Source organism: Natrix helvetica, assembly GCF_964273705.1.
Source record: "Natrix helvetica genome assembly, chromosome: 1".
NCBI lineage: Eukaryota > Metazoa > Chordata > Lepidosauria > Squamata > Natricidae > Natrix > Natrix helvetica.
Window position 1 is genome coordinate 108,245,704 of NC_138548.1, and position 26,103 is coordinate 108,271,806.

Consider the following 26,103-nt stretch of genomic DNA (forward strand, 5'->3'; position numbering starts at 1 on the left):
GGAGAGAATCAATGTAGAATTAAGGAGAAATTTTCTGACAGAACAATTATTAAGAACGAATTATCTCCATAAGTTGTGGGTTCTCCAACATTGGAGGTTTTAAAGAAGAAATTGGAACAATTATTTGTTTGAAATGGTAGGGACTTTCCTGCTTGAGCAGAGGGTTGGATTAGAAGACTTCCAATTCTGTTATTCTGTTATAAGCCTATTGCTAATGTTCTTTTTACAACACATTACTGTCTACAAAAAAAATGGGCCCTGCAACAGCAACTATAGTGGCAAAAGATGTACAATTAGAGCTTGGAGAAAGGAAGTGATTATGATAGGACTGCCAATTTGTATGGTGGCATAAGGCCAATAAAAGAGAAGAAATGAGTCAGAGATATAGCCAAGAGCAATGAATAAAGAAAAGGGACTCAGATGAATAAGGATGTAGCAATAACTCAGAGCACTCCAAGCTATTAAATCTTTACAACCCATCACAGAAAATGCAATCCAATTATACTTTATATTATCAGTGTGATATTGCTTTCAGATAGTTTTCCTGAACTGACATAACTCAGGTATGAATGAAGCAGTTTTACATCAGGAGTAAAACAATGGCATTTATAACATATATCAGAATCATGATGTTCAATGGTTTTTTTTAACTTCAGGAAATTATAATAAGTTAGTTTCAATCATGACTGATGAAGTTCCTCTTTCACTCTGGTGCCCCCTTGAGAACCCCAGATCTGCCCAGGAAGATCTTTTGAAATGGATCCGGAAAGCACACAGGATAGACTGAGGAAGGCGGGGTATAAACAAAAGGGAAATGTCTATGGAGATTCTCAGTCATCCAGGTCAAGGTTGCCCCAAAGGTGCTTTTTCAAGAGGCAACTGGACTTTCTGGTTTTTCTCTTTTTTGCTCTCTCTTTGAAGATGTTTCACTTCTTGAATTGCCTCTTGAAAAAGCATCTATGGGACAAACAAAAGGGAAGTATAATTTGCAAATAGAAATTCAGTCGTGTGATGTTGAATGTAGCTTAAGAGCTTCTGTTTCCAAACATCCTTTTGAGAAAAGGGAAAGAAATGACACAAATGTTCATTCAAAGCGAATATCCTTGCCTGTCTTTTATAAACACCGTGGTGCATTTAACAGGAAATATTATGCAGTTTCCATTTGTTCAATGAGGTCTGTACAGTGCTAATGTCAAGTTCAAAACTGCTCCTTTATTCATCATTTAGCTAGAGAAGCTATTCATAATGTATAATGAACACTACTTTATGCATTACATGAATTATTAATATTTCATCCAAGAAGATATTAGCACTACCAAAAAGATCATTGATACATCACATTGAAGTATACTGAAATCACTGAACACACCTTGTTAGAATTTGAATCCAACAGTTGTGATGGATGAACAAGTTTGGACAAGACAGCCAAAATATCCTGAACTGCTGGGATTGTCTCACATCCACCACACCAAAACATAAAGAAGAAAACCTGTGGTTTAAACAGATCATGAACAGTGAGGTTACTGCACTTTTTAAATGTTAAATAGCAGATCCAAGATTTCAATAAATAATCTTCTATTTATAATCATCCTATTTTTAAAACACAGAGGCTTTTTGCAGCTGCAAAATTAACTTGAATAAAAAGACTGAGTTACCTGATGTAACACGGCACATCTTTTGATTTAATTTCAGCTATATCAGCATTTATGACGTGGGAAATCTGCCCCTAAAATGTATGAATCTAAAAAAAACAAAAGCAATGTTTTCCTTTTCTTTTGTCAGAAAGCAATGTCCATCCCAATTAAGATAGAATCCTTACCAAGAACAGGGAGAGGATAAAGAGATACAGATTTCCGCTTGTTGTCATCCCATTCCACCAGGTCACCCAACGATGGTATGGAGACACTTCAACACTTTTCAGAGGTGGTTCTGTCTTGCTTTGTTCTTTTGGCTGGCCGTCTGTTCCATTCAGTGGTTCCATTTCTGCTGACTTGAAAATACCTTCAGAAATAAAAATGATACAATCAGGAGATTGTATTGCCCGTGTTCCAACCGAAACAACCTAGAGTACATAATCAATTCTGAAGGTAAAATTACTATATGCCAAACTTGTAATGACGATCCTTAAATGCACTCGTAGATATGAATAGGATGTCATGGAAGTCCTGGCAACCTTCCTTAGAAAAAAGAAAACTGGAAACAGTACTGCACTTTTTTTTCCTCTAGAGCAACAAAATTGGGGTTTTCTCATTTCCCTTAAATCATTTAGGCTGTTTTAAAACAAATGCACCAGTCTTTGATTTTCTGATTCGACACACTGTAAAAGATGAAAGCATTAATTGTTTAACAAATTAAGGAATTGGATTTAATTCCTTAAACCTTTTATAAAGATTATTGAAGGGCATCATTTCAAGATGCTGATAAAAAAAAGTTATCTGAAAGTATTTCATAGGTTTCACAGTATTCAAACCACAGTTATAGTTTTTTATGTAGCCTCATCAAAATAATGCCTACTGAGAAACTGAACATATCACCCACATATGGAGCTTGGATACTATTGTGAAAATGAAGCATTTCTGAGCCATAATGTAATAATATTCCCCAACATCAATACCAATTTCTAAGAGCAAAACAGCTACATTGCTTCACTTTGATTTATTTCAGAACATGCCTTCTTTGGCTATTTTGAACTGCTGGAGGAAGATTTGGCAACGAGGAAAAAAGAAGCGAGTCTTCAAGACAAACCATGTCTCCTCACTGCTGTCCCAACTGTGTGCCAAGGCTGTTTTCGGGCAAATCCGGGCTATAAAGTGAAGAAAGTACGTGTTATGTATGTTTAACTGAAAGCAAATTTCAATTGGGATTCAGCCACAGGTCTGTGTATCTAAAAATGAAGCTTGATAAAAAATTTATACCCCATTGAATCCACTTCTGAGCAAGCTCACAAAAAGGCTTGACTGGAAGTCTTGGAATGAAACTCAAGTAACTATTTCTTCTATAAATGTACCAACAAATCTAAGAACAGACATCGTTCTCAAGCCATGCATTTATTTCAGAATAAAGAACAGTTAATTTTTACCTAAAGATCAAAGATACATAATTCACAATTGCATTAGTATACTTCTCTCCCCCCACTCCCACATCCATTACTAAAATATGTGTGGGTTACACATAGAAATGGATTGTGACTATCACAAAGGGAATCTGCTGGTTAGAAATTATTGACCTGAAATTCATAAATGGCTAGAAATACAAATACAAGTTTCCTCCCCTCAGCTGAATCCATCTTGATTTTAATATGCTGAACGTTCTGCCTCAGTTCTCAGCCCTCTTCTCCTACCCATTCCCTCCCACAGATGGCCTCTTGCCCTGTCTGAGCAAACTGAAGAGAAGCCATGTGCTAAAACACTGGAGAAGGCTTGATTTTAAACAGTCTCCGGTGAGTCACCATGTCTTTCCACACATTAATTTCCACATTGCACCCACTCAGTCCAGCTGTCATTTCATATGGAATGAAGAGACGGGGCAAGTAAAGAAACATTCTCCATTATTTCACAGAGGATGGTTTTTATGACAGAACGGCATCTTAGTCAAGAGAAGAAGGTAGAAGAAGAAGGGCTATAGCTTTGGTGCCTGGTTACATACTATTCTAGTCTTTCCCGACCTCCAGACACATTGAAAGTACAGATGTGTGGGATCATTCTCGTAATTATCAATCCAAATGACCAATTCTGGGGGCTGTACATGCATCTGGCAGCTGGATGAGAGTAGGCTCTTTTGCACACATAGGTAAATTTTTCCAAGCAATGACTAAGGGTGAAGTATTACCACCTCTGACAGCCTTGCTTAGCAAACTATGAATGTACAGAATATGCTATCAACTCCCACCTTTTCCTACCACTTTCTTAATTCATAGTTTCCTGTAAAGAAGATAAGAGATAAACAACTTCAATAGGGAGAATAAATACTAAGTCAGAAACCAGCAGCAGATTGGCATGGAGACCTACAAGTACAGGTAGTTCTTGACTTACGACCACAATTGAGCAGAAAATTTATGTTGCTAAGTGAGAAATTTGTTAAGTGAGTTATATCCCCATTTTACAATTTTGTTAACTGAATCACTACAGTTATTAAGTTAGTAACACAGATATTAAATGAACCTGGTTTGACTTTGCTTGTCAGAACGTTGCAAAAGGTGATTATGTCACCCCAGGACACTGCAACCGTCATAAATGTGAGTCAGATATTAAGCATCCAAATATAAATCACATGGCCATGGAAATACTGCAGTGGCCACAAGTGTGAAAAACAGTCATAAATCATTTTTTAAACGTTTACTGAATTAACTGTTATAAGTCAAGGACTACCTGTAATATAATGTTTCACTCTGAAGGACATTTAAACCATACTTGTATAGTTAAATATGGAAGAAAACATGTAGCCTCAATTTTACAAAGGAATCTGGGACATAATTAATTTGGAGCCAGAGACTCCAAGTGACACATTGTCATAGACGGCAGCATTTTATACTTATAAATGTTTCCTAGCCTTGTCTTTATTAATAGTAAACAGCACGTATCAGAAACAGCTGTGAACATCTGATGTTGAATCGTCAGACAGAACTGAAATAAAAGTATACAACTTAAACAGTGGTCTCAATCTAGTTTACAAACCAGTTTTTTTAAAAAATTCTTAACAATTCAGTAGAGTAGAATAAATGAAAAACATAGTGAACTATCAATCATGACTGAAAGTAGCTTGATCCTGATCAGAGAAATATTTGTTTGTATTGTACATGTTTATGGTTACTGAACAAAAATTCAAACCTGTCTTCATTTTAAACAAAATGCATTCAAGAGAAAAATTTAAAATTTGAGTGTATATCATATATCAATAGCAAACAAAGATTATAGCAAACAAAAACTCATTACAACTTTTCCAGTAAGCAAAGACACCAGGCACCTCTCTCTCTCTTATTATTTGAAATTGCTTTAGAAGTTTTAGCAAACAACACTTGAAAAGAGACAAATACTTATGATTAAAGTGCAGGAGAATAAAAGTTTAAATGCTATGCAGATGATGTAGTACTAATATACCATTATTCAATTACAGGGAAATATTAAAAAGTTCATGAAAATAAATATAGACTTGGTGAATTATCCAGATATAAAATCTGGAGTTCCCCATTACCTTCATTATCCAATATCATTTACTTGAAGGACAACTATTGTAAGAAAGATTTAATCATACAGGCCAATATCAAGATTCAGGAAACATAGGCAGAGCTATTCAATGAAGGTAGGAATTTGCTTAATGTATTTACTTTTAAAAAGTGATCTCAAGATGGAAGGAATTATTTTGAAAAAGATCATTGAATTTGTAACTCTCATACAAAACTAAGATCACCTGTTAGGACAAATAAAAAAAACTGTTATTAAAATATGACATGAAAATGGAACAAATAAAAGTAAGATGAAGTTAATGCAAAACTTAAAAGAAATGATCATAGTTGCAACAATAAGGATGATACAGTATATAAATCTATCAATAATGACCAAATTAGAAAAATCATATAAAAATAAATATTGGAAATTCCATAATAGACACAGAACTTTTTGTCCTATCTGGTACTTGTATAAAAGAATTCAAAAGTACTAGGAAAAAAGGTATCAACATGTTCAGAAAATCCTAAGAAAATCACATTTTAACTAAACTAAAAGATTCTTGTTAGGTATAATTCAAGAAAACCTAAATAAAAAATATCACAATTTACTAAGATAAATGCTGACAATTATAAGAGCTAATCTGGTACAACATTGGAAAAAAGGGAACTTTGTTGGTTATATCAGATTGTAAGACCAATATTGGATAATATGCAATAATGGCAAAATTATCAGTATATATTCCTAACAGAAACTCAACCAATTTAATCAAAAATGGCTCCTGTATATATTACATATTATATAGCAGGGCAAATTGAAGCACTTGGAATATGACTTTGAAGGAAAACATAATGAGACCGTTCAAAACCAATAGATGAAAGGATTTAAATATATACTAGTAATAATCTTTCATTTTTAATGGAAAATATAAATATTTAGTTTGTGTTCAGCAATTGGGGGAATAAACAAAAGGAATGGGGCAAGTGTTCTTCTAGAAAGTTTTGCATGTTTTTATAAATGTCTTATGTATGTTTAGTAGTTGTTTTTGTGTTATTATCCAGTGTAGATCTTATTTTCCTTTGTATTTCATTATTCTAAGAATAAAAATATCTTACTTTAAAAAAAAATGAGCCTATTTTCTCAGCGAGGTTCATAGCCAGGTAGAGCGCCCATTCAAACATATGATGCATCACTTGATGTAGATCTAGTCAACTGTACCTTATCTGCAAACCATTGTGAAGTAAGTTGTGGCCTTCGGCAATGTGTGAACCAAATCAACATGTTCATGCGATGAGTGAAACAGGTATACAACATAAAATTGCTTTAGATATGGAAAGTGAAGCCTTAGAATTGACACTACAAACTGTCTGATTCAAATGTTGATTTCTATCAACATAGAAAAGCTCTCTGTTGGTAGATGGGGTGGCTCCCAGGACAATTAGTGTGTAGAATTCATCTCTTTTTTTAATCCCTAAAAACAAAGAGATACCAAAGTCACCATACATAATTTCTATGCAAAGTTTAATTCTCTCTAGAATAATTTGAAGAAAATGTATAAAGAAATGAATTTCCCCTTCATGACAAGCACAAATAATTTCAGTAACTTATTGCTTTCTCTGAAATATGACAAAAGAGCTCTTCTTCCCATTTGCTTTTTAATGAAGCCATCACCCACACCCTGACAAAGGCATAAGTTGAAAAAATAATTGCTGTCAACAAAGCACACCTACGCTTTTCTAAAAAAACGGACTAGGCTGTGCTTAAGTTGTGTTAAGCTACATGCTCTTCTTTCAGAGTGGTTCCTTCCCAAAGACACTCACAATTAGCATCAAATGAATATGAAAGTGTGTTCTTTGTGCTGATACATTGCTCTGATGAGTTGCTGTGTGTTTGCTGCATCAATTGCTTGCACACTGTAATGGTGTGTGCAGCTCATGGCTTAATAGCAAGGTGGCAAAGCACCTACTCATGAGTCCTCAAACATCTGATTTTTCTCCTTGCAAGGTTTCTACTTCAGGCAAACAGGGACTCTTAGCATTGTTAAGAACACAATAGTTTTCAAGAAAGTCTTAATTAAATGAAAGAACAGCACTAAGCCAAAACTTGAAGGTCACACCGTATATGTTTATTGTAAAAACAACAGCATGTAAAAGAGAAGAACGTGGGGATAATTTATTTTACTTCTTTCCCCTTTCTAGAGCACAGCGATATTTCTTTGCCCTTAAAAAGAAAAGCAGGAGGGATTCTATTTTAAAATGAAAATGAATCTAGTCTTTTTAAAAAAATGAATGTTAAGCAGCAAACATTTAAAAGGCCGCTTTTCATACTTATTAGCAATTGTATTATGTACTGCATTCCTCTGCATGCCAGTGTATTATTAGAATGTTACATTTATTTTTCTTTTGAAATCGCACTGGAGGACTCCTTAGTAAGAACTCCAATAGAAGAGAATAAATGTAGATTGGGGTTAAACTGTAAGAATTTAATAGTAAGAACTTAACAAAAAAAAAATAACTTACATTGCCTGAGTAAAATAAATCACACTTGAATTGCACATGCTTAATTGTATTTGCAAATTAGAACAGTGCAAATTATAACTGAAGTTGTGAAATAATTTGCATAATTAAAAATGTAACCAGCTTCTTTAGGAAAAAAGGTACATCCTCACCAAGCAATTTTTGTAACCTTTATAACTATAGATTTGTGATTGTTTTGGCACTTTGTTCTAAGTATGAACAAAGTGCCAAATTAAGTATGTCCCACTTCCTTGAATACTAAATGGTTAGTAATGGCAGTGCTTCAGGTTTTAGTTTTCTCATGAAATCTTACTGGTGTCTTCAAAACATTCTGCACATTAGACAATGCTTTCCTGTGTGGTGCTACTCAGCTGTAAGGGAGTGCAACATCACATTCTCAACAGTTGGGTAAGTTATTAGCTAGGAGAATAGCAGTTGTAGTCGAACACTTCTCAAATACAATACATGCAGTGTCGTAGAATGCGATAATTTATGTCAATTAAAACCAACAGTCATAGCAGCTTATAAAATAAATTTTCTAATACCATATTTTCATTTTACATATATTTATTACATTTCTTCTTCCAACTCATTCTGTTGATTCCTATAAAGGAAGGACCGGCAGAACCTGGGAGTGAAGTTAAGAGGGACTAGCCTAGAAGCAGCCTAACTTCACTTGAATTCTGTTGACCCTTAACTCCTAGCAGGTGCTAACCATTAGTTGAGAAGATTTCTGTGCATAGGCATGAGTAGCAATGTCAGCTTTATTACACCTCCACACGCTGACTTAATCTTTTATGCCTGACATTTCCAAAAATTTTCTGTGACCTTAGCTAACAACCCCTCCGATTCTATTTTCTTTCAAAATGTCTGTTGCATGTTAATTCCACATTAAGAATTACTGACTAGGTGATTCATGTAGCCCTAAGCCATAATGAATGTGTTTTACATGCAAAAACAAAACTATTTAGATTATGTGTGAAAAGGTTATTGTATTCTTTTTACTAGAATCAATTGACAGGTCTCTTGTTTCTTGCAGTTGTAGAAAGACTGTGACTGCAAAGTTGGTAGCTTGAACTTCCATTATTTCAAGAATCATCATGTGCTGGAGGCCTTCGTGCAACTCTGGGCAATGGCACAAGTCACCCATTAAAAAAGAATCTTGCAAGCATTCAATGATTTTACTCTACAATCTACTGCAAGATCATAAACATCTTGCAAGTTCATAACTAAATTTCAGATTTTATTTAAAAATATCAATCTCTCAGCTGCTCAGCAATGTAAGAGATTTAGGGGGGTTATTTTTAAAAGAATTTTCTGTAATTGGAAAGGGAGTTTGCCATTGACACCCTAGTACTCAAGGATGACGTTATTGCTAATCCAGATCTTGGAGATTCTGCATTTGCTTGCATGTTATAATAGTCAAGTCAATAATTTCTGAGAATGAGGATGACTTGATTTCAGAGAACTTGAGATCCAAACTAAAATTTCTCCACAGTCATTGAAGAATAGTAGCAACCTATCTTATAACTCAAGTTCTCTTGTGCTTTTCTTTTCTTTTTTAAAAAAGTTTTATTGAATTTTTACTTTTAAATATACATCAATATCAATACATGAACAGTGTGGCCTCTGCGTATAATTCATTTTGATACAAACAATGATAATAACAATGGTTTTTACATTAATCAAACATATATAATTCTAGTATTGATATAAATGTTTGTTTTAAAGTAGTTATTCAATATTTCAATGTTCTCTGATTCCATTTTTTACATCTCTTAAAGTACGTGTGCCATAGGTTCACCATCATGGGCCTATATGATGCTGATATACAAGGTAATAAATACACTTTGTTATTGCTTATTCTTGTGCTTTTAAAAGCTACAAAACCAGTTTTCTTCAGTTTGGAACCATTTTTACGTATGTTTAGACACTGATGATATGTACAAGCCAAGAGTAGAGTACCAAAACCAAGAAAAACAAATATGGATCCATTTTAAGGGAGTCTGGAAAAAAATACTTCTAGAAATAAAACTCTTAAAACAGCTAAAGAGAAATTAGGCCAACATGTAAGTTTTCTACTAGCTGATAAGAACACAAGGATTATTATTCGATTTTTAAGCAGTCCAATGATACATCAGATTTTAAATCTGGGTTTTAAATTTATACAGTATGGTTTGTGTCAGAGAAGATAAAATCAGAATTCCTGTCTTCAAATATGAATTTTAAGTAGTACTGGGTTAAATTATTCAGTATGCTTTAATTGGTTGGATATGGGTGATTGTGGGTGATTCACTTAAAGAAAATTCAGATTAGGAAGTAGAATTCTCTGTGTTGTTTTCTAAACTCCAGTGGAGTTTCATTATGGTATTTAAGACGATTCCAAGAAAAAGAATTGCAAAAAATGAGCTCTTGCTGTACCACCCCTTTTCAGCTGCCTCATTTCATTCAGCACAGTAAGATACCATTATATAAGCCTTGTGGAAGAAAGGCTAATAATTTATTAGTTCAGTAAATATTCAATTTGCCAAGTGTTTTTAACAAACTGTTTAGTGTTATTGTTGCATATATTATGTTTATCTATGCAGCTTATTCAGGATTGAGATTTTTTTTTAAATGCAAACAAGCACAGTTGGAAAAAAAAGAGTATTAAAGTTTGTCATATATTCAGGTTAAATTCCAGCAAAGAAGCTTGTAACATAATCTACGTAAGAGAAATAAATTTAGGTGGAACTATATTACAATTTAATAAATCTAAAACTTGATTAACAGTTCCATCCACAATTATTTCATTGCAGCTAAGCTAAAAAGATGTATTATTTGCTTATTTTAAAAATTGGATGGTCCATAGTAGGACTGTAATAATTAATAAAAGCAACATGATCATTAAAATGTTAAGAAACAGCTCCAGAAGGACCTAGAAGAAACGGTTTAGTTGGACCCCTTTCAGTCAGGATTCAGGTCTGGCCGTAGTACTGACACACTAATGATTGTACTCGTTCATATCCTTTGGCAGGGGATAGTACACCTACCTAGGTGCTCCTTAATCACTCAGAAGCTTTTAGACAGTCAGGGCTGGCTCAGAGAATTGGGAATAGAGGTATTGTCCTAGGACAGTTCACCTTTTTTCCAGGATGATTTAAATCAATATTGATGGGGAAAAGAGGTCAAATCAGAGGCTTCTATTCTGGGGATGTCCTTTGTAGCTTTTCTCTCTCTCTCTCCTTCTATTTAACATCTACATGACATTAATGGCTCATATAGATGGTATCCCAAAAGCTGTATGTCATCACCAACTTTTGTTTACTCCATAAATATTATGCTTAGAATTTTATTTCTCTCTGTTCCATGCACATCAAAAAAATAAACAAACCCATCTTTTATGGAATTTTTGCTGACACTTGAACAGAAATTACAATTTTTGGATTTGTGAATGGATACGGTGGGAGTATATTTATGAGAAGAAGTAAACCACATATGTAATTTCATAGTGGGTATGGAAAAATTAACCTGCCTCTATTTGTTGCAAGGAAGATCGGGAGCTGCTTGGTTAAGTCTTCTTCTTTTCTATTTTTTTTCTTTTATCTTCTTTTTCTTTTGCACTCTGAATTTCTTTTATTTGTTTTTTTTATGATTTCACTTGATATTATGTTTTAGCATTGTGAAACTTTAAAAAAAAGCATTTTTTTAAAAAAAGTAAAGGTACCCATATCAGATATGAGAAAAACCCGAAATATATATTCAGGCAATAATTACACTAATTCAAAGTCACTAAATAATAGTCACAGAGTGTGAGCAGTCCAACATTAAGCCTTCACTCAGTGATCCTCCACAATCAGCTGCAAAGTGGGCGAAGAAAATCAATGGCACTAGTAATTGGAGTTAACCTAAGGTAAGTTGGAAGTTTTCTACTTGAGAAAGCAGAAAAACATTGCTGCTTTCTGTAGCCTACACTTTCATTATTTCTTTCACATATGCTGTCCTCCTTTTGTTATTTATACACAATCCACATCATTCCATGTATAAAGGTCTATGACAAGAAGTTTTATTCAGTTATTCAAATGTTCTCGTATCTCAAGAACATTTGTTGTTCTATTAGCGCCTCAAGGGACAATGAATCAGTCAATGCAGCCTTCTGTTCAACAGCGGCACTGGAATATATACTTCTCTTCTCAAACAAATGGTTACGCGTAGGAGTTCCTCATTAATAATGAATACAATCCCAAAGAAGGATAGGTAAGGAGCATTACAGAAGACAAGTTCCTGACTTGTTCTTTGTTTCTGTATGTGATAGTAATCAGCTGCTTAAGATGCATCTCTAATTTGTGTTATTTAATCTCACCATGAACATTGTCTAGCTGCATATTAGTCACTATATTCTATGTTCAAACACCCGCTATGTATCAAATGGCTAGAGTTCATCAGGCAACACAAGATCCAAGAGCTGCAGATCCATGAAAAAGGAAATAATTCACCAGAATTATGAAAAAGAACATTTAAATCTATATTAGAGCAAGAGAAAAATATTCTATTTGCTCTATATGTCGAGATATGAATTACAAATCAATGTATGGTATCACAGAAAGTTAATTAACATAAAGAACAACAACTGTTTTTCTTTGTACCCTGCCATCTCTTATGTTCAGAACTGAACTTGTAAAATAATAATAATAAACAGTTATCACAAAAATGGAAGGTTTGGCTGGAAAATAAGACCAGAATGCTAAGATCAAATGCAAGCAAGCTAGAACAGATGAAATAAAAGAAACTGAACAGCAAGAAGAACACCTGATCAACAAATATCACCCAGAAACAAGTAAGATTAAGGAAGCTTTGGAAATAACAAAACAACAAATAGCAGTTATACCAAGAAGATCAGTTATGAAACTCGAACTGCATACTAAAGGCAGAATCTCCCATTTCAGACAAATCAGAAACATTTCTACCAATCTATCAATGGAGAGACTGATCTAGTGAACTGGTCAACATCTGACAAAGAAGAAACAGTGCAGTTCGGGGCAACCTGAAAAAATATAATAATATAATAAGACTGCAGCTTGGATAAAGGAGTTGGGTGAGTATAAAGAAAAGGGTGAATAAAAAAACTTGTAATAACAGCAGCAATTGTGAAGAAAAGGGAGAAGACCCAGAATTAGTCAGCACCAGGTGAAGATTCATTGCATGGTTTTTAGTTGAAACATCTGATTGGTCTATATACCTACTCACTGACAAGCAATTTAACAACATACTGGGGGGGGGGGTGAAATTGAATATTGGCTAATCTCTGGAAAAACCTACATAACAAGGCAAAGTATTACATGGCCAGTATGTTAAAAAAAAAACAGACAAAGCCAATTATCTACAAACCAACCATTGTTAACTGATGTGGTAACTGAAGCAGTCCAAAAGGATCTACTTGAAAGCAAACTCTTCCCTAGTGAACAGATAGCACAGGAATGAAAGATCAGCTTTGAATAAACAAGATGTTTTTGGAGAACTGCAAGAGAAGGAAGACCAACTTGAATATAGTTTGGATTGATTACAGGAAGGCACTCTATTCCCTGCCACATGATTGAATAATCAAGTGCGTAGAAATAACAGGAGTCCGTAGAAAAATCACAAGCTTTGTGCAAAGATCAGTGGTAGAATGCAAGACACGGTTGCTTGTCAATGATGATAAACTGGGAGGGGTTAATATTGAAAGAGGAATCTTCAAGTATCTTTCAAGAATCTTTCATACCTAGCACTACTATTTGTCATTGCATTGATTGCCCTGTCAACAATACCAAACAAGTCAGGCGATGGCAATCAAACATCAAAAACATCTCACAGGCTAACACACCTTCTTTCCATGGCCAATCTGATGCTATATGGAAAAACACCATCTGAAATAGAATTGCAACTCAACACGGTCCATATATTCAGGCAAGATATTGCAATGGAATTTGAGCCGGGCAAATGTGCCACCCTCATTATCAACGAGGGAGAAATAGGGAAAACTGAAGGAATCAAAATGCCCTATAAAAATAACTTCAAGAGTCTGGGTGAAGACAATTACTACAAATACCTAGGCATTTTCCAACTGAGAACATGACAACATCACACACACTGGAGTCAAGAAGAAAGTTAGAGGGTGAATACATCATGAGGATGAATAAGATGTTAAAAGTCCAGACTCAGAGGAAGAAACACCATCAAGACAGTTAATACCTGGGCAATTCCAATCATAAGATACACAGTTGGAACAGTGGATTGTATTCAAGCAGAACTAAACGCCCTGGATAAGAAGACCACAAAAATAATGACAATGAATCAGGCCCTTCATTCACTCAGGGATATTGACAGACTCTACTTATCAAGAAAAATGGCTGGGTGTGGAATGTTACAAGTACCTAAGGCAGCTGAAGAAAAAAAATGCCATTGGAAGGAGGACAGTGAAAAAGATGCACTGAAACTAGTATAACATGCAGGTTTACGGAATACTGAAGAGACCAAACTGCCCTATAAGAAAAACCAATGAAGAATAGGAGAAAGACATGGCAAGGTAAAGTATTCCAATTGGCCTGTACATAAAAAAAAATAGCTGGCAAAGCAGATAACAACAAGGCCTTCCAATGGCTAATAGCAAGACAGTTCAAGAAAGAATGTGGGTGAGCTAATTCTGGATGCACAAGATGGAACCTTTTAAGAACAAATGCATCCAAAGCCTGAATTGGATGTTAAAACCTTAATTTCCCAGCATTATAAATTATCAGGATGTTTGCAAAACTGAATCTGTATTCTATGATTTCAAAAAGCGTTAAGAGTTGGAGCATGAAGGAAAAGGAGAAAATAGGCAAAAACATGTAAATGTACATTTAACACAGTTATTTGAACTTCCTTTACATCATCACTGTTAGAAGCATTGTATTTACTTAAACACCCAAATGCAATTCATGATAAAACCAAAGATGTGAAGGCCTAGATTTTTTTCTCCATGCTGAAATCTATGGTTATGCTTCTCTTTTAATGCTACAGCATTAAAATTCTGGACAGGGCATTACAGGGGACATATACAGAATTTTAAAATGACCAGCTACCCTGTGAAACAGAAGCACAATGAAGAACTGTCACCTTCACTTGCTGTTACTATGACAACTGGAGCCGGGGCACTGTCTTTTCCAAAGGTGAAATTGTTATCTGGTCTTCCCTTTCATGGTGTGAATGAAATAGAAAATAGGCTTTGTTTCAAACCCAGAACAAACATTTGCATTCCAGAAATTCTACTAAGCTATTTCAGGTCAGTTATGGTTTGACTGTTCCAGGTTGCAGATGAAATAAAATTCATATAAGGTGAGGAGAGCAAGGGTGGCATGCATTGCCTCCTTCTTCTAGCTTCCACCCACCAGTTTCCAGCATGGCATATATTCCCCCAGCACATCCAGTTTCAATCTTTTCAGTGTTTTTCCTCCCCCCGCCACTCCTTAGCTGTTCCTATTATGGTCCCACCACAGAAATGTTTCTCAACCTTGGCCACTTTAAGAATGGTGGACTTCAACTCACAAGATTTCTCCAGCCTGCTGGCTGGCTGGGGAATTCTGGGAGTTAAAGGCCACCTCTCTTAAAGTGGCCAAGGTTGAGAAACACTGCAATACATTATACATCTCACCAGGCCACCTTTCCCAAATTATCCCAGCACTGACTACTCTTCTCCTGCCCCCATTCATCTGCCAACACAGATATAGTTGGCCCTCGCCCACTGTCAGCCTCCCTCCCCCCAATAAAATCCCTCATTTCATTCTATGCACATAAGTAGATAATACCATTTCAATCTGTGCACTGACAAAAGCAGTGGACTACAAGTTTGAGAGCAAGCACTACTTTTTATAACAAAGATTCCTGTTTTGAGGCTTAATGGAAGAATACAAATATTGAAAGAATGAAACAAAGAAAATATATTTACTTTATAATGTGAGAGTCACAAAGTTAATTTACTCCACTTACCAGAAAGAGAAATCCTGAAAGGTACAGTTTTCTGCAGCTCTTTGACCCTGGAGAACTATTTTACTTACAAACCTATTACTTGTGAAATTGATAAATATTCTAGTTCTCTCTGAAGTGCTTATGTGCGAGTAGTCCTGGCCACCCACACAAAAATAAATAACTTAAATTAGTACGTGGCCCAGGAGGCCCACATCAATTTCATTTCCTACCACAGTTACTTTAATGAGCATCCAGAAGACATAAAAGTTTAATTTACAAAGTGTTCTTGATTCCAAACCCCTTTCTTAGGTCTTGCTGGAATAACAATGAGCAACAAGCTTGAATATTTCATTTCTTTCACGTTCTTAAACCATGGTTTCCCATAAAATCTGCACAAGGAAACTACTTTCAGGCAGCTCTTGCAAAGAGTATTTTGATGCCAACTTCCAGAGCATATTTAAACTGTATTTTCCTTGTTCAGACATTATAGGAAAATAGTTTAGCTAAGAAGGTAGTGTCTGCTATTCCTTATCTGCACTTCTTTCCAATCAGTACCAAAGCAGAATTAGATGCATTTGCAATTGATACACCTATCTGGGCTCTCCTGGATTTCTCAGCAGCTTCTAAATCAGCTCGGGAGGTGGAGAGGCCCAGCTTTGCAGTGCTTCTCCTTCCTCCAAGTAGGAGAGTTCTAATTGGCATTGGAGGGAGAGAAAAGCCTAGACCCCTGATGGAGAGCCTATGGCTGTGATGGCGAACCTATGGCACGCATGCCACAAGTGGCACGAGGAGCCATTTGTCAGGGCACGCGAGGCGCTGCCCTGTTAGCTGGCCAGCGCGCATGCGCGCTGGCCAGCTGAGTTCACCTTTTTAAAAGCTATTTTTCGCCTTCCCCAGGCTCCAGAGGCTTTATAGGAGCCTGGGGAGGGCGAAAAGAGCCCCCCCCCGGAGGCTTCAGGCACCGTCCGGAGGCTTCCCTGACGCCTTCAGAGCGCTTAAAACCACCCTCTGAGCAAACCAGAAGACACTTCCGGCGGCAGCAGCGGCAGTGGCGGCGGCAATAGTCACAACTCAGCGGCGGGCTGCCCCGGCTGGGAGACAAAGGAGGGGAAAGGCGGCAGGCAGCCGAGCTCCGAGCCACCCATGGGGCTGAGCATGATGCGGCACAGGGCCGCCCTAGGCCGGGATCAAGGCGGCTGCGCGGCCTGCCTGGCGTGGCGCGGCTAGAGGAGGAGACGGCGGCGGTGAGGGCGGCACAGCCGAATCCCAATGGACTTCCCTTCGGCTGAGCCCATCCTGGCAACGGCAGTGGCAGCGATGAGAAGGCCGGGCCCTGGCGAGCGCGCCGAGGCTGAGCGGAGTGGCGCAAGGATGCCAGGCCCGAGGCGCCGCACGACAGAGGCGATCAGGGCTCGGGCGATGGAGACGCACGTCTCGTGCCTGTTCAGGGACCGTCCCGAGGCTTCCCTGAAGCCTTCGGAGCGCTTAAAATTTTAAGCGTTCCGAAGGCTTCAGAGAAGCCTCCGGACATTCCCTGAAGCCTCTGGGGGGGAGACTCTTTTCGCCCTCCCCAGGCTCCTATAAAGCCTCTGGATCCTGGGGAGGGCGAAAAAAGCATGTAAAAATGGGGGGGCGCGTGGCATTTTGCGCACATGCGCACTTGGGGGCGCATTGCATTATGGGTGCGGCACACCCGCACACGACCCCCCGCGCTCCCCCCACTTGTGGCACGTGAGCCAAAAAAGGTTCGCCATCGCTGGCCTATGGCATGCATGCCACTGGTGACATGCGGAGCCCTCTATGCGGGCACGCGAGCTGTAGCCCCAGCCAGCTCCACCACGCATGCCAACCAGCTGATTTTCGGGTCTCTGCCATGCATGCACAGGGAACAAGGCACATGTGGGAGATGCATGCATATGTGTGTGGGAGCAGGATGTCACACACACATGTGCGGAGGTGGGGAGCATGGGGGTGCAGCACAGGGCCCCCTGCGCTCCCTTTTTGGTCTCAGGAGGCTTTATGGAAGTCTGATAGGCCCAAAACGGGTCATAGGAGGTCACACACCTCCAATGGGGGTGGAGGGAGTGTGGGGTGTCACGTGCGCATGCTCAAGGGGACGGGGCACACAGGTGTGTGTGTGCATGCACTGCATTATGGGGGTGGGCATGTGCACGCGCGCTGTCATTTTCGGCACACAACGACAAAAAGGTTAGCCATCATTGCCCTAGACCCTAACTGAATGGGGTGACTTGGGAGCTCTTTTTTTTTCCTCTACTGCTATTTAACAGCAACCAGATGAGGTCTTCTGCTGGAATGGGTGGTGAACTGAATCCTCAGCATGCTATATTATACATCTCTGCCCTGGGTTTTACAAGTGTTGCTTTCGTTTAGGGCTGGGGAACTGTGGCCCTTTTATGACTTGTGGACTTCAACTCCCAGAATTCCTGAGCTAGTCACGTTCTGCTTTAGTTGCTTATCCAGTGCACAGAGGCAATGAGGGTCTGTATAGAGGTGAACAGGTTGTGACTGTCAGCCTTACAAGATAGTCCAGACGAGAAACACACCTGGATGAACTAATCCTTCTTTGTTGTAACAGAATCTTGCAAGACTAAAAGTATTTTCCCCCTCTTCTCTTTTTAGCCTCTGTAAAATTAGGGAGGGTCCCTTCTGAAATGCTTCCCATGCTTTCCCCCCACCAGTAAAGTGAGCCGCATCTTATCAGATTGTTGCCTAGGTTACCCATCCCACTTAATGACGGCAAGTAGGACTAGCAGGATTGCCATCATTAAGGGTGGTCATGTGATGCCATATTTTAAAACTTCATTACTTAGTGACCAAAATTCCCATCATAATCACCATTGTAATCTGAGGACAAACAGTCGTCTTTCAAAATTTCTACTAATGTGATTATTTTACCAAAGTTGAATAATACTAACCATAATTCTAAACTAAGAATATTCGGTCATTTTATGCACAACCGTTTAGTGGAAAAACACAGAAAATAGGAATGATTCCCATCTGTTATCAGCAAGCCTGATACAGTCTGGATGAAAATCAATAACAAGGCACGTACATTAATAATAATCTATTAAAAATTATTTAGCTTGTATTCACAATTTTTCAAATGAATTTTTAGAAACGTACCAATTAAATATTAGCTTGTAAAAGGGCATTTCTTAAAACTCAACAACAATTAGATTAGATTTTAAAGACAGTTATTCCAATTATCTTTACAGGCATAACATAAAGATCCCCTGGGGATTGACGCAATACAAGACAAAATCCCATGCCACAAGGAAAATATGGTAATAATATTTTGAGGTTCCCCTGGTTTCACATCTATATGAAGAACAGCATCCCTGAAGCCCCACTTATTGGACTTGCTAAAAACAGTTGTTAAAATTCATGTACTGCAAACTAGGGATGAAGACTAAGTCATTATTAATTCAAACTTAGTCTTCTGTGCAGATTTGACGACAAATTAATTTCCAATTGCTGATCCAATGTTGCATTTTAAGCAAGAGCAAGTAAAGTATTTTGTGAAATCTAATCTTAAAAGAACAGCTGATGATGGTACTATATGAATGGGTTGCAGTTATTTTTTGGACATACATATTTTCTAGATACACATTTGTCTAGTGAGAAAGAGTTCTGGCTTCTGTTTGCATTTTGAAACTGTCCAGTTACTTAGTTATTAAAGAATTTACATTATAGACCAAAAATCCAAAACGCAATCTTACTTTTCAGTTAGGATTTAGGTTATATGCTGTTTAATTCTGTCCCAAGAGCTGATCACAAACAAAGGTAACAATGTATACCACAAATCAATTTTTATTAAAATATTTATCACGTTTTAAGAAAAACCAAAGTATTTGCAGTGTGAGCAATCTAACAAAGTCAGATGTCTTTGGTATTATTCTAAACATAAATGAAATCAGCCATTAGGTGAACATTGTCCCAAACTCTACTTCAATTACCCCTATTTCTGTTCTTCTTGCAGTAATCACAGATTTCTTCGTATTTTGTTCAGCAAATGCAACATGACCTCTTATTTAGGTTCGAGTTGATCAATTATTTAATCAATGCTGCAGTAACACAACTAGGGTCCTTACTTGGTTGTACACAGTTCTCAAAATGCACAATCCTAATCCTTTAGAATTGTTTTGTTTTAAGCCTTTCTCTTTTCATGTGTGTGTGTGTGTGTGCATGCGCGCACGTATGCCCATGCATGCTTTTTTGAGTAAGTTAAAGATAAGCCCTTCAATACTGATAGGTTGCTGTCCAAGGTGCTGCTATTTTGTTCCATTTAGATAAAACTCAAAGGTGTGGAAAAGGATAAAGAATCCATAAGTACATGAGCTATGTAAATTCTGTATAAGATGGCATATTTTGGACCCACCTTTAATATCTTGTCAGAAAATTAAAGCGGAGAGAACATAAATGTTTTTGGTTTCTTCTAAACATGTTATTTAGTTAGGATCCTTCAAACTAGTTATCTTACAAAAGCTTAATAATGCACAGGAAATTTAGCTGAAGTTATTGGCTGAAGACTGGTGGGAGTGAGTACTCACAAAAGGTTGACAAAATAATGAGTCTTCTGAAATACCAATTCCTATAACAGCAAGGATATTTATGAATTGTTCAGTGTCTTTCTTTAAGTAAAACAGAAATTGTGTTATTTTTCAGAACCGTGACAAGGTACTCACCATCTGACAAGCAGCTCAAATTCTCAGTCACATGATTAATTCTTCTAGTATTTCCTTTGGTCTTCTGACAGAAATGGTATTCTCTAAAACAATACCTTGGATTTTAAAATGGTGGGTTTCTTTTTAAAAAACACATCTTTGTAAAGAAAAAAATGAAGAATTTATTTATTTATTGCAACATTTATTTAGTAGAAATAGTTATTCGAATAACTTCCATTTAAGATAGTCAAAGCAACAGCAAAAAGAGAGGAGAGATTCATCCCTTCTTGTGGAAGCCCTCAACTATTGTGAGAAATTATCTTTTAAAACAATAGATCCAAATATCCAGTTACAAAAAAAGCAACTTATTTGGGAAAGTCAAAATAAAAAAGAATAAGGAAAGGTAGCAAATGAAACAAGGATTAAAAAAAAAACAATTAAAGTCAGCCTAATTTACATGCTAAAATTTCATAACATAGGCAGAAAGCATCTTGGTTTCTGTTTGAACCTAGCTTGTTTTTTTCTCCTCTCTGAAAGCAAAAGCCTCACAGGCATCCTAAGATGAAACATCTTTCTTTGTTTATCCACTCAAGTGATATATATGTTACTGTGAAAGTCCGAAATCTGGTGAATGTTGACATTCACAGGTGAATGAAAGTCCGAAATCTGGTGAATGTCGACATTCACCGGTGAATGTCGACATTCACATAGTCGCTTGGTGTATGTCCTTATCCTCTCGACACCCTTACCCTAATACCCTTACCCTAATACCTCGGCTCCTCGCTTCCTTTTAAGCGTCTTCTATTCGCGGGCTTTAAAAAAAAAACTGCGATCCTGCGCTGTTAGAATGAGTATTTTCCAGGATCCTCTCGACACCCTTACCCTAATACCCTTACCCTAATACCTCGGCTCCTCGCTTCCTTTTAAGCGTCTTCTATTCGCAGGTTTTTTTAAAAAAAAACCTGCGATCCTGCGCGGTTAGAACGAGTAGTTTCCAGGATTGCGAATTGAAAAGCAAAAGTAAAGCGTTACGCTGACTCGTTATATATGTCACCGTGAAAGACCAAAATTGGTATGTGTCGACATTCACCGGTGAATGTCGACATTCACCAACATTCACCGGTGAATGTCGACATTCACCAATTTCGGTCTTTCACGGTGACATATATATATAATTTCAGAAGTTGGGAGTCTAGTCTTCTAGGCTTAACCAACCTTTTCCACACAGTGCAGCTAGCCACTTCTAACCACACAAGAACCGATTACAGCTTATTCAAATTTCTCTAAACTCTATCAAAATACAAATATTTGAACATTCTTTGAAAAGCTGAATTGTTGCATAAATACTACCCTAAATTCTTGAAAAGATCAGTTTTGATAATACTGAGCTACAGTAGCTAATGATTAGATGAAAATGTGCAGCAACTTTCTATATTTATATATGTGCCAAGCCTGTGGATAAACAAGTTCTACTGAAAAATTGCTGGCATTGATATAATATGACCTACAGGGAATAAATCTCTTTATAAATTTCATTTCCAGCAGTGAGCTTCCAAATGTAATAATTCTTTCCTTTTTTAAAAAAAATTACAAAATGTTACTGTATGCCTTGCTATACTGGGTTTCAATTATTTCAATATATAATCTAAAAGCCAAATATTTAACACTGTAATATACAATTTAGGAAAATGTTTGCCTTTAGACATTTCTGGTGAACGAGGGCTAGAATTTCATGTTCTAAAATAGAGTTAATATTGAGAAACAAATCCAATTCTGTTACCATAATGGGAAATAAAAGCATATGAGTCATTAGTCCAACACCTTGGCAGTTTGTGCCTGTGTGGGAAATTCAACCATTCAATTTCAGATTTACAGTCTTTAAATAATGCAATCCAATGTACAAAGAACACCTATTAGCACAAGTGACTGCCTCTACAACATAGCAAGCAAGGATATTCTATTATTAAAAATATGTTTGCAATAATTATTTCAAAATGTAAGAGAGGATTATTTGATCCAATAATTAACAATAAAATCAAAATAAATATCTTTGACTTGGTCCCACATTACATCAGATCAGCTTCTACTGCATATATTTAAACAATTTGCTTCTTTTACACAAATGTATAGCAAATACTATCAACTTACTTAGCAGTCAGTAATTCCATGCCATTCTAAGAACCACAGTTCTAGGACTTCCACAGCTGAATCAGTAATTATCGACTTCTCCTAAAGCATGAATCAAAAGGGAGGGGGAAAAGAAAGTATTCTTCAATGGATATGAATTAGAAATGTATTATAAAATTAAACACAGCCTTATATTTAACTAAATTAATGCTTCTGTGCAATAATGAGGGAGGAATGTGAAAACAACAGAAGGGACTAAAGCAAAAGAACAGAGCATGTGCAAAATCGAGAGATCATTTCTAGAAGAAGAATCAGACAATTGCAACCCAGCAGTCTCCTAATTGATAGCATTATATATACCATCGTATTTGAACCAATGAAGCTCTATTGGTGCTTTGATTACACAACTAGGTTTCTTGAAAACTGATCTCAATGGATAGAAGATTGGCAACATTTTCTAGCTGAAGGCTGAATTTCCTTGATGCAGAGGGGAATGTGTCAAAGATGAGTAGAATTAAAGCAAATTGTGGGTGGAAGAAGAGTCAAAACTGAACAGTGTCACTCATTTTCTCTCTAGCATCCTTTTGTCTCCTTTCCCCAACACAGCCTGTTCCTTTCTACATCACCCCTTAGGATGCACACCGAGACAGAAACCACTCAGTGCACTACATGTACTATACAAAGTTTCTGACCAAAGGCAAAATTAAATTAGACGTAAGTTATATGTGGCCCAAAGACCACAGGCTGCCTTTCCTTCTCCAATAGCCACAGCCTTAAAGAAACCAATGTGCACTTGCCTATTTTTTTACAACAGTGATTTCCTCCACTGAACCAGTAGTCCGTTTAAACACAAACGTTATCTTCATGAATTCACACTGTCCTTCTTGCAGTTCCAGATAAATATGATTTTTTAAAAAAATATTAAAAGTCCTTTAATTGTACAAAGAAACAACAAACATTTCCAAGGCGCACATGTGACAAGAAGTCACAAAATTATATATTTTTAAACATGAGTCATACAATTAATAGAATATACTATCCTGAAGTCATCAACTATGATGGATTTTGCATTATAGGATTTTGCTAATACTACATCTAGGTAAAGAGGGCATTGGTACTTACCTGATACACCTCTTCTCATAGTGGGGGAGGAGTATCCAGGATGGGTTGACCTTGTCCTCTCATTGATTGGGCTGAGTCAGATAAGCTCTTTGGGCCACGCCCTCGTCACCAGGTACCACCCAGTTAAAGGGCGAAGAACCTTTTTCGACTCACTTAAGTCAAATCTTAAGAGACACAGTTCACAAGAGTTCCAAAGGAGAGCCTGTCAGAGCGTCCAAAACCTTATGCAAGTCCCAGGAGGGGTACCTGTGTACCATAGGTGGCTTAAGATTGGATGCCCCCTTGAGGAATCGTCTGACCATGGGGTGGTGAGTCAAGGTCTGAGACCTACCGCACAGAAGTACCGATGAGATAGCCGAGATCTGTCTCCTAATCGTGTTGGGAGCTAACCCTCTGTCCAGGCCCACCTGAAGGAAGTCCAGAACCTGCGGGATCGTGGGTCAAAACTGATCGTGGACCCTGGAGCTGCACCATGTTGAAAAGGCACACCATGTAGTGCCATAAATGCACTCTGTGGAAGGTCTGCGAGCTGCCTGAATAGTCTGTATCACTCTGGGGGAGAAGTGGCCTTCCCTCAGGATGCTCTGCTCAAGCGCCAAACAGTCAACTGAGGCCACTGAGGATCCGGGTGCTCCAGCGATCCCTGGCTGAGGGAGATCCTCTCCTGGGGGATCCTCCAGGGCCTGTCCACTGAGAAAGATTGGAGATCGGCAAACCAAGGCCTCTGGGGCCAGTGTAGGGCAATCACCACCACCTCTGCCCCCTCCCGCAGCATTTTCTGTATGACCTTGAGAATCAGGGGCAATGGTGGATAGGCATAGAGGAGCCCCCAGGGCCATGGGTATCAGAGAGCATCCACCCTCTCAGCCCCCATGTCTGATACCTGGAATAAAACCTTGGGAGCTGGGCGTTGAGCGGGGTGGCGAATAGGTCGACCTCCGGGTGTCCAAAGTGCCTTGCCACTTCCTCAAATATCACCAGTTGCAGCCTCCACTCTAAATTGTCCACCTCGGTCCGGCTGAGCCAGTCGGCTCTGATGTTGTCCACCCCCACTATATGTTCTGCAGTCAATGACAGAAGGTTCTTTTCGGTCCACTGCCCCAGTCGTTTGGCCTCCTTCATGAGGGCCTTCGATCTGGTCCCCCCCCATCTGTTTATATGAGCTTTGGTGTTGATGTTGTATGTGAGGACTAAGATGTGGCTGCCCCTGACAAGGTGACGAAATTGAAGGAGGGCCCAGCGGACCGCCCTGAGCTTCAACCAGTTTATGTTGTGAGTCAGTTTCGCCTGAGTCTATTGTCCTAGCGTCATCTGAGCCCGCAGATGGGCGCCCCATCCGAACAGGCTTGTGTCCATTGTTACCATCACCCTGTCTGGCATTCTGAAGATCTCGCCCTTGGGGATTGCCTGGGACGTCCACCAAGTTAGTGAGCGGGATACTTCTGTAGGCAGAAGAACCTTGGTCTGTGAGCAGCTCATGGGCCCTCTCTGGAAAGGCAAAAAGAACCATTGGAGGTCTCTGGTGTGGAATTGAGCCCAAGGGACAATGCCAATGGCAGACACCATGGTGCCCAGCAGCTTGGACAGCGTGGCTAAGATACCCTATGCCCCCTGGCTACCTGAGTGGCTAGCTGCCTAAGAGAGAGCTGTCTTTCTGATGACACAGAAACCATGCCTGCCTCTGTATCTATGAGGGCTCCTAGATGGACCAGACTAGTGGAGGGGTGAAGGTGGCTTTTGGCCAGGTTTACTGAAAACCCGTGGTCTCTCAGGACTGCCAATCTAGATCCTGTAGCGCACCCTTGAAGGAGGATGACTGCAACAGCAGGTCATCTAAAAAACATTGAATTTGAACAGAAACCTGCCTCAGGTGAGCTGCCAATGTCACCATTATCTTCGTGAAAAATCGAGGGGCGGACGACAACTCAAAAGGCAGGGCTCGATACTGGAAGTGATGCCCTAGGTAGCAGAACCTGAGATGTTTACGGTGTTCTGGGGCTATGGGTATAGGCAGGTAGGTCTATGGAGGTGAGAAAATCTCCCTGCCTAATCCCTTCCCGGATGGAATGCAGTGAATGCATTTTAAACCTCTGATAGCGGATGAAACGGCTCAGCCGTTTCAAGACAAGAATTGCTCTCCAGCTGCCCGAGGCCTTAGGGATTACAAAGAGAATAGAGTAATACCCCTCGCCTTGCTGCTGTAGAGACACTGGCTGGATGGCCCTGATGTCCAACAGGTGTTGGATGGCCTCCTGCATCAGCAACCTCCGCGTCAGGTTGCTTAAGACAGGGCAGCTCCGAAAGGAACTCGGGAGGTTGGAGAGGAACTCGAGTGAAAGACCATACCGAATGGTGTTCTGGACCCACTTGTCAGAGGAGGTTAAGTCCCAGCGGTCGGCGAAGTACGGCAGGTGCCCCCCAATGGGAGGTGAGCTAGGTCTAGGTCTAGTTCTTGTGGAAGGAGCCTGCTGCTGCCTCCTCCACCCCCTCGAAAGGGCCTCTTCTGCTGCCTGCCCTCTGCTGTTATTA

At 38.6% G+C, this 26,103-nt stretch overlaps 1 protein-coding gene across 8 annotated transcripts in view; it reads right to left on the reverse strand.

Annotated features, from left to right (window-relative positions):
• PTPN5 (protein tyrosine phosphatase non-receptor type 5) overlaps nt 1–26,103 on the reverse strand; it is a 74,816-nt gene that overhangs the window by 26,375 nt on the left and 22,338 nt on the right. For 5 of the 8 annotated variants that reach the window (XM_081940424.1, XM_081940429.1, XM_081940428.1 and 2 more), the window contains exons 2-5: nt 22,474–22,554; nt 20,347–20,429; nt 1,820–2,001; nt 1,370–1,489 (exon numbers count right to left, since the gene is read on the reverse strand). In XM_081940424.1, coding sequence (XP_081796550.1) covers nt 1,370–1,489; nt 1,820–2,001; nt 20,347–20,429; nt 22,474–22,493 — 405 coding nt within the window. In that variant the 5' untranslated portion in view covers nt 22,494–22,554. Of the gene's footprint in view, nt 1–1,369; nt 1,490–1,655; nt 1,742–1,819; nt 2,002–3,888; nt 3,921–20,346; nt 20,483–22,473; nt 22,555–26,103 lie in introns of those variants that run through there. The other 3 variants (XM_081940426.1, XM_081940427.1, XM_081940430.1) reach the window with 3 other exon arrangements.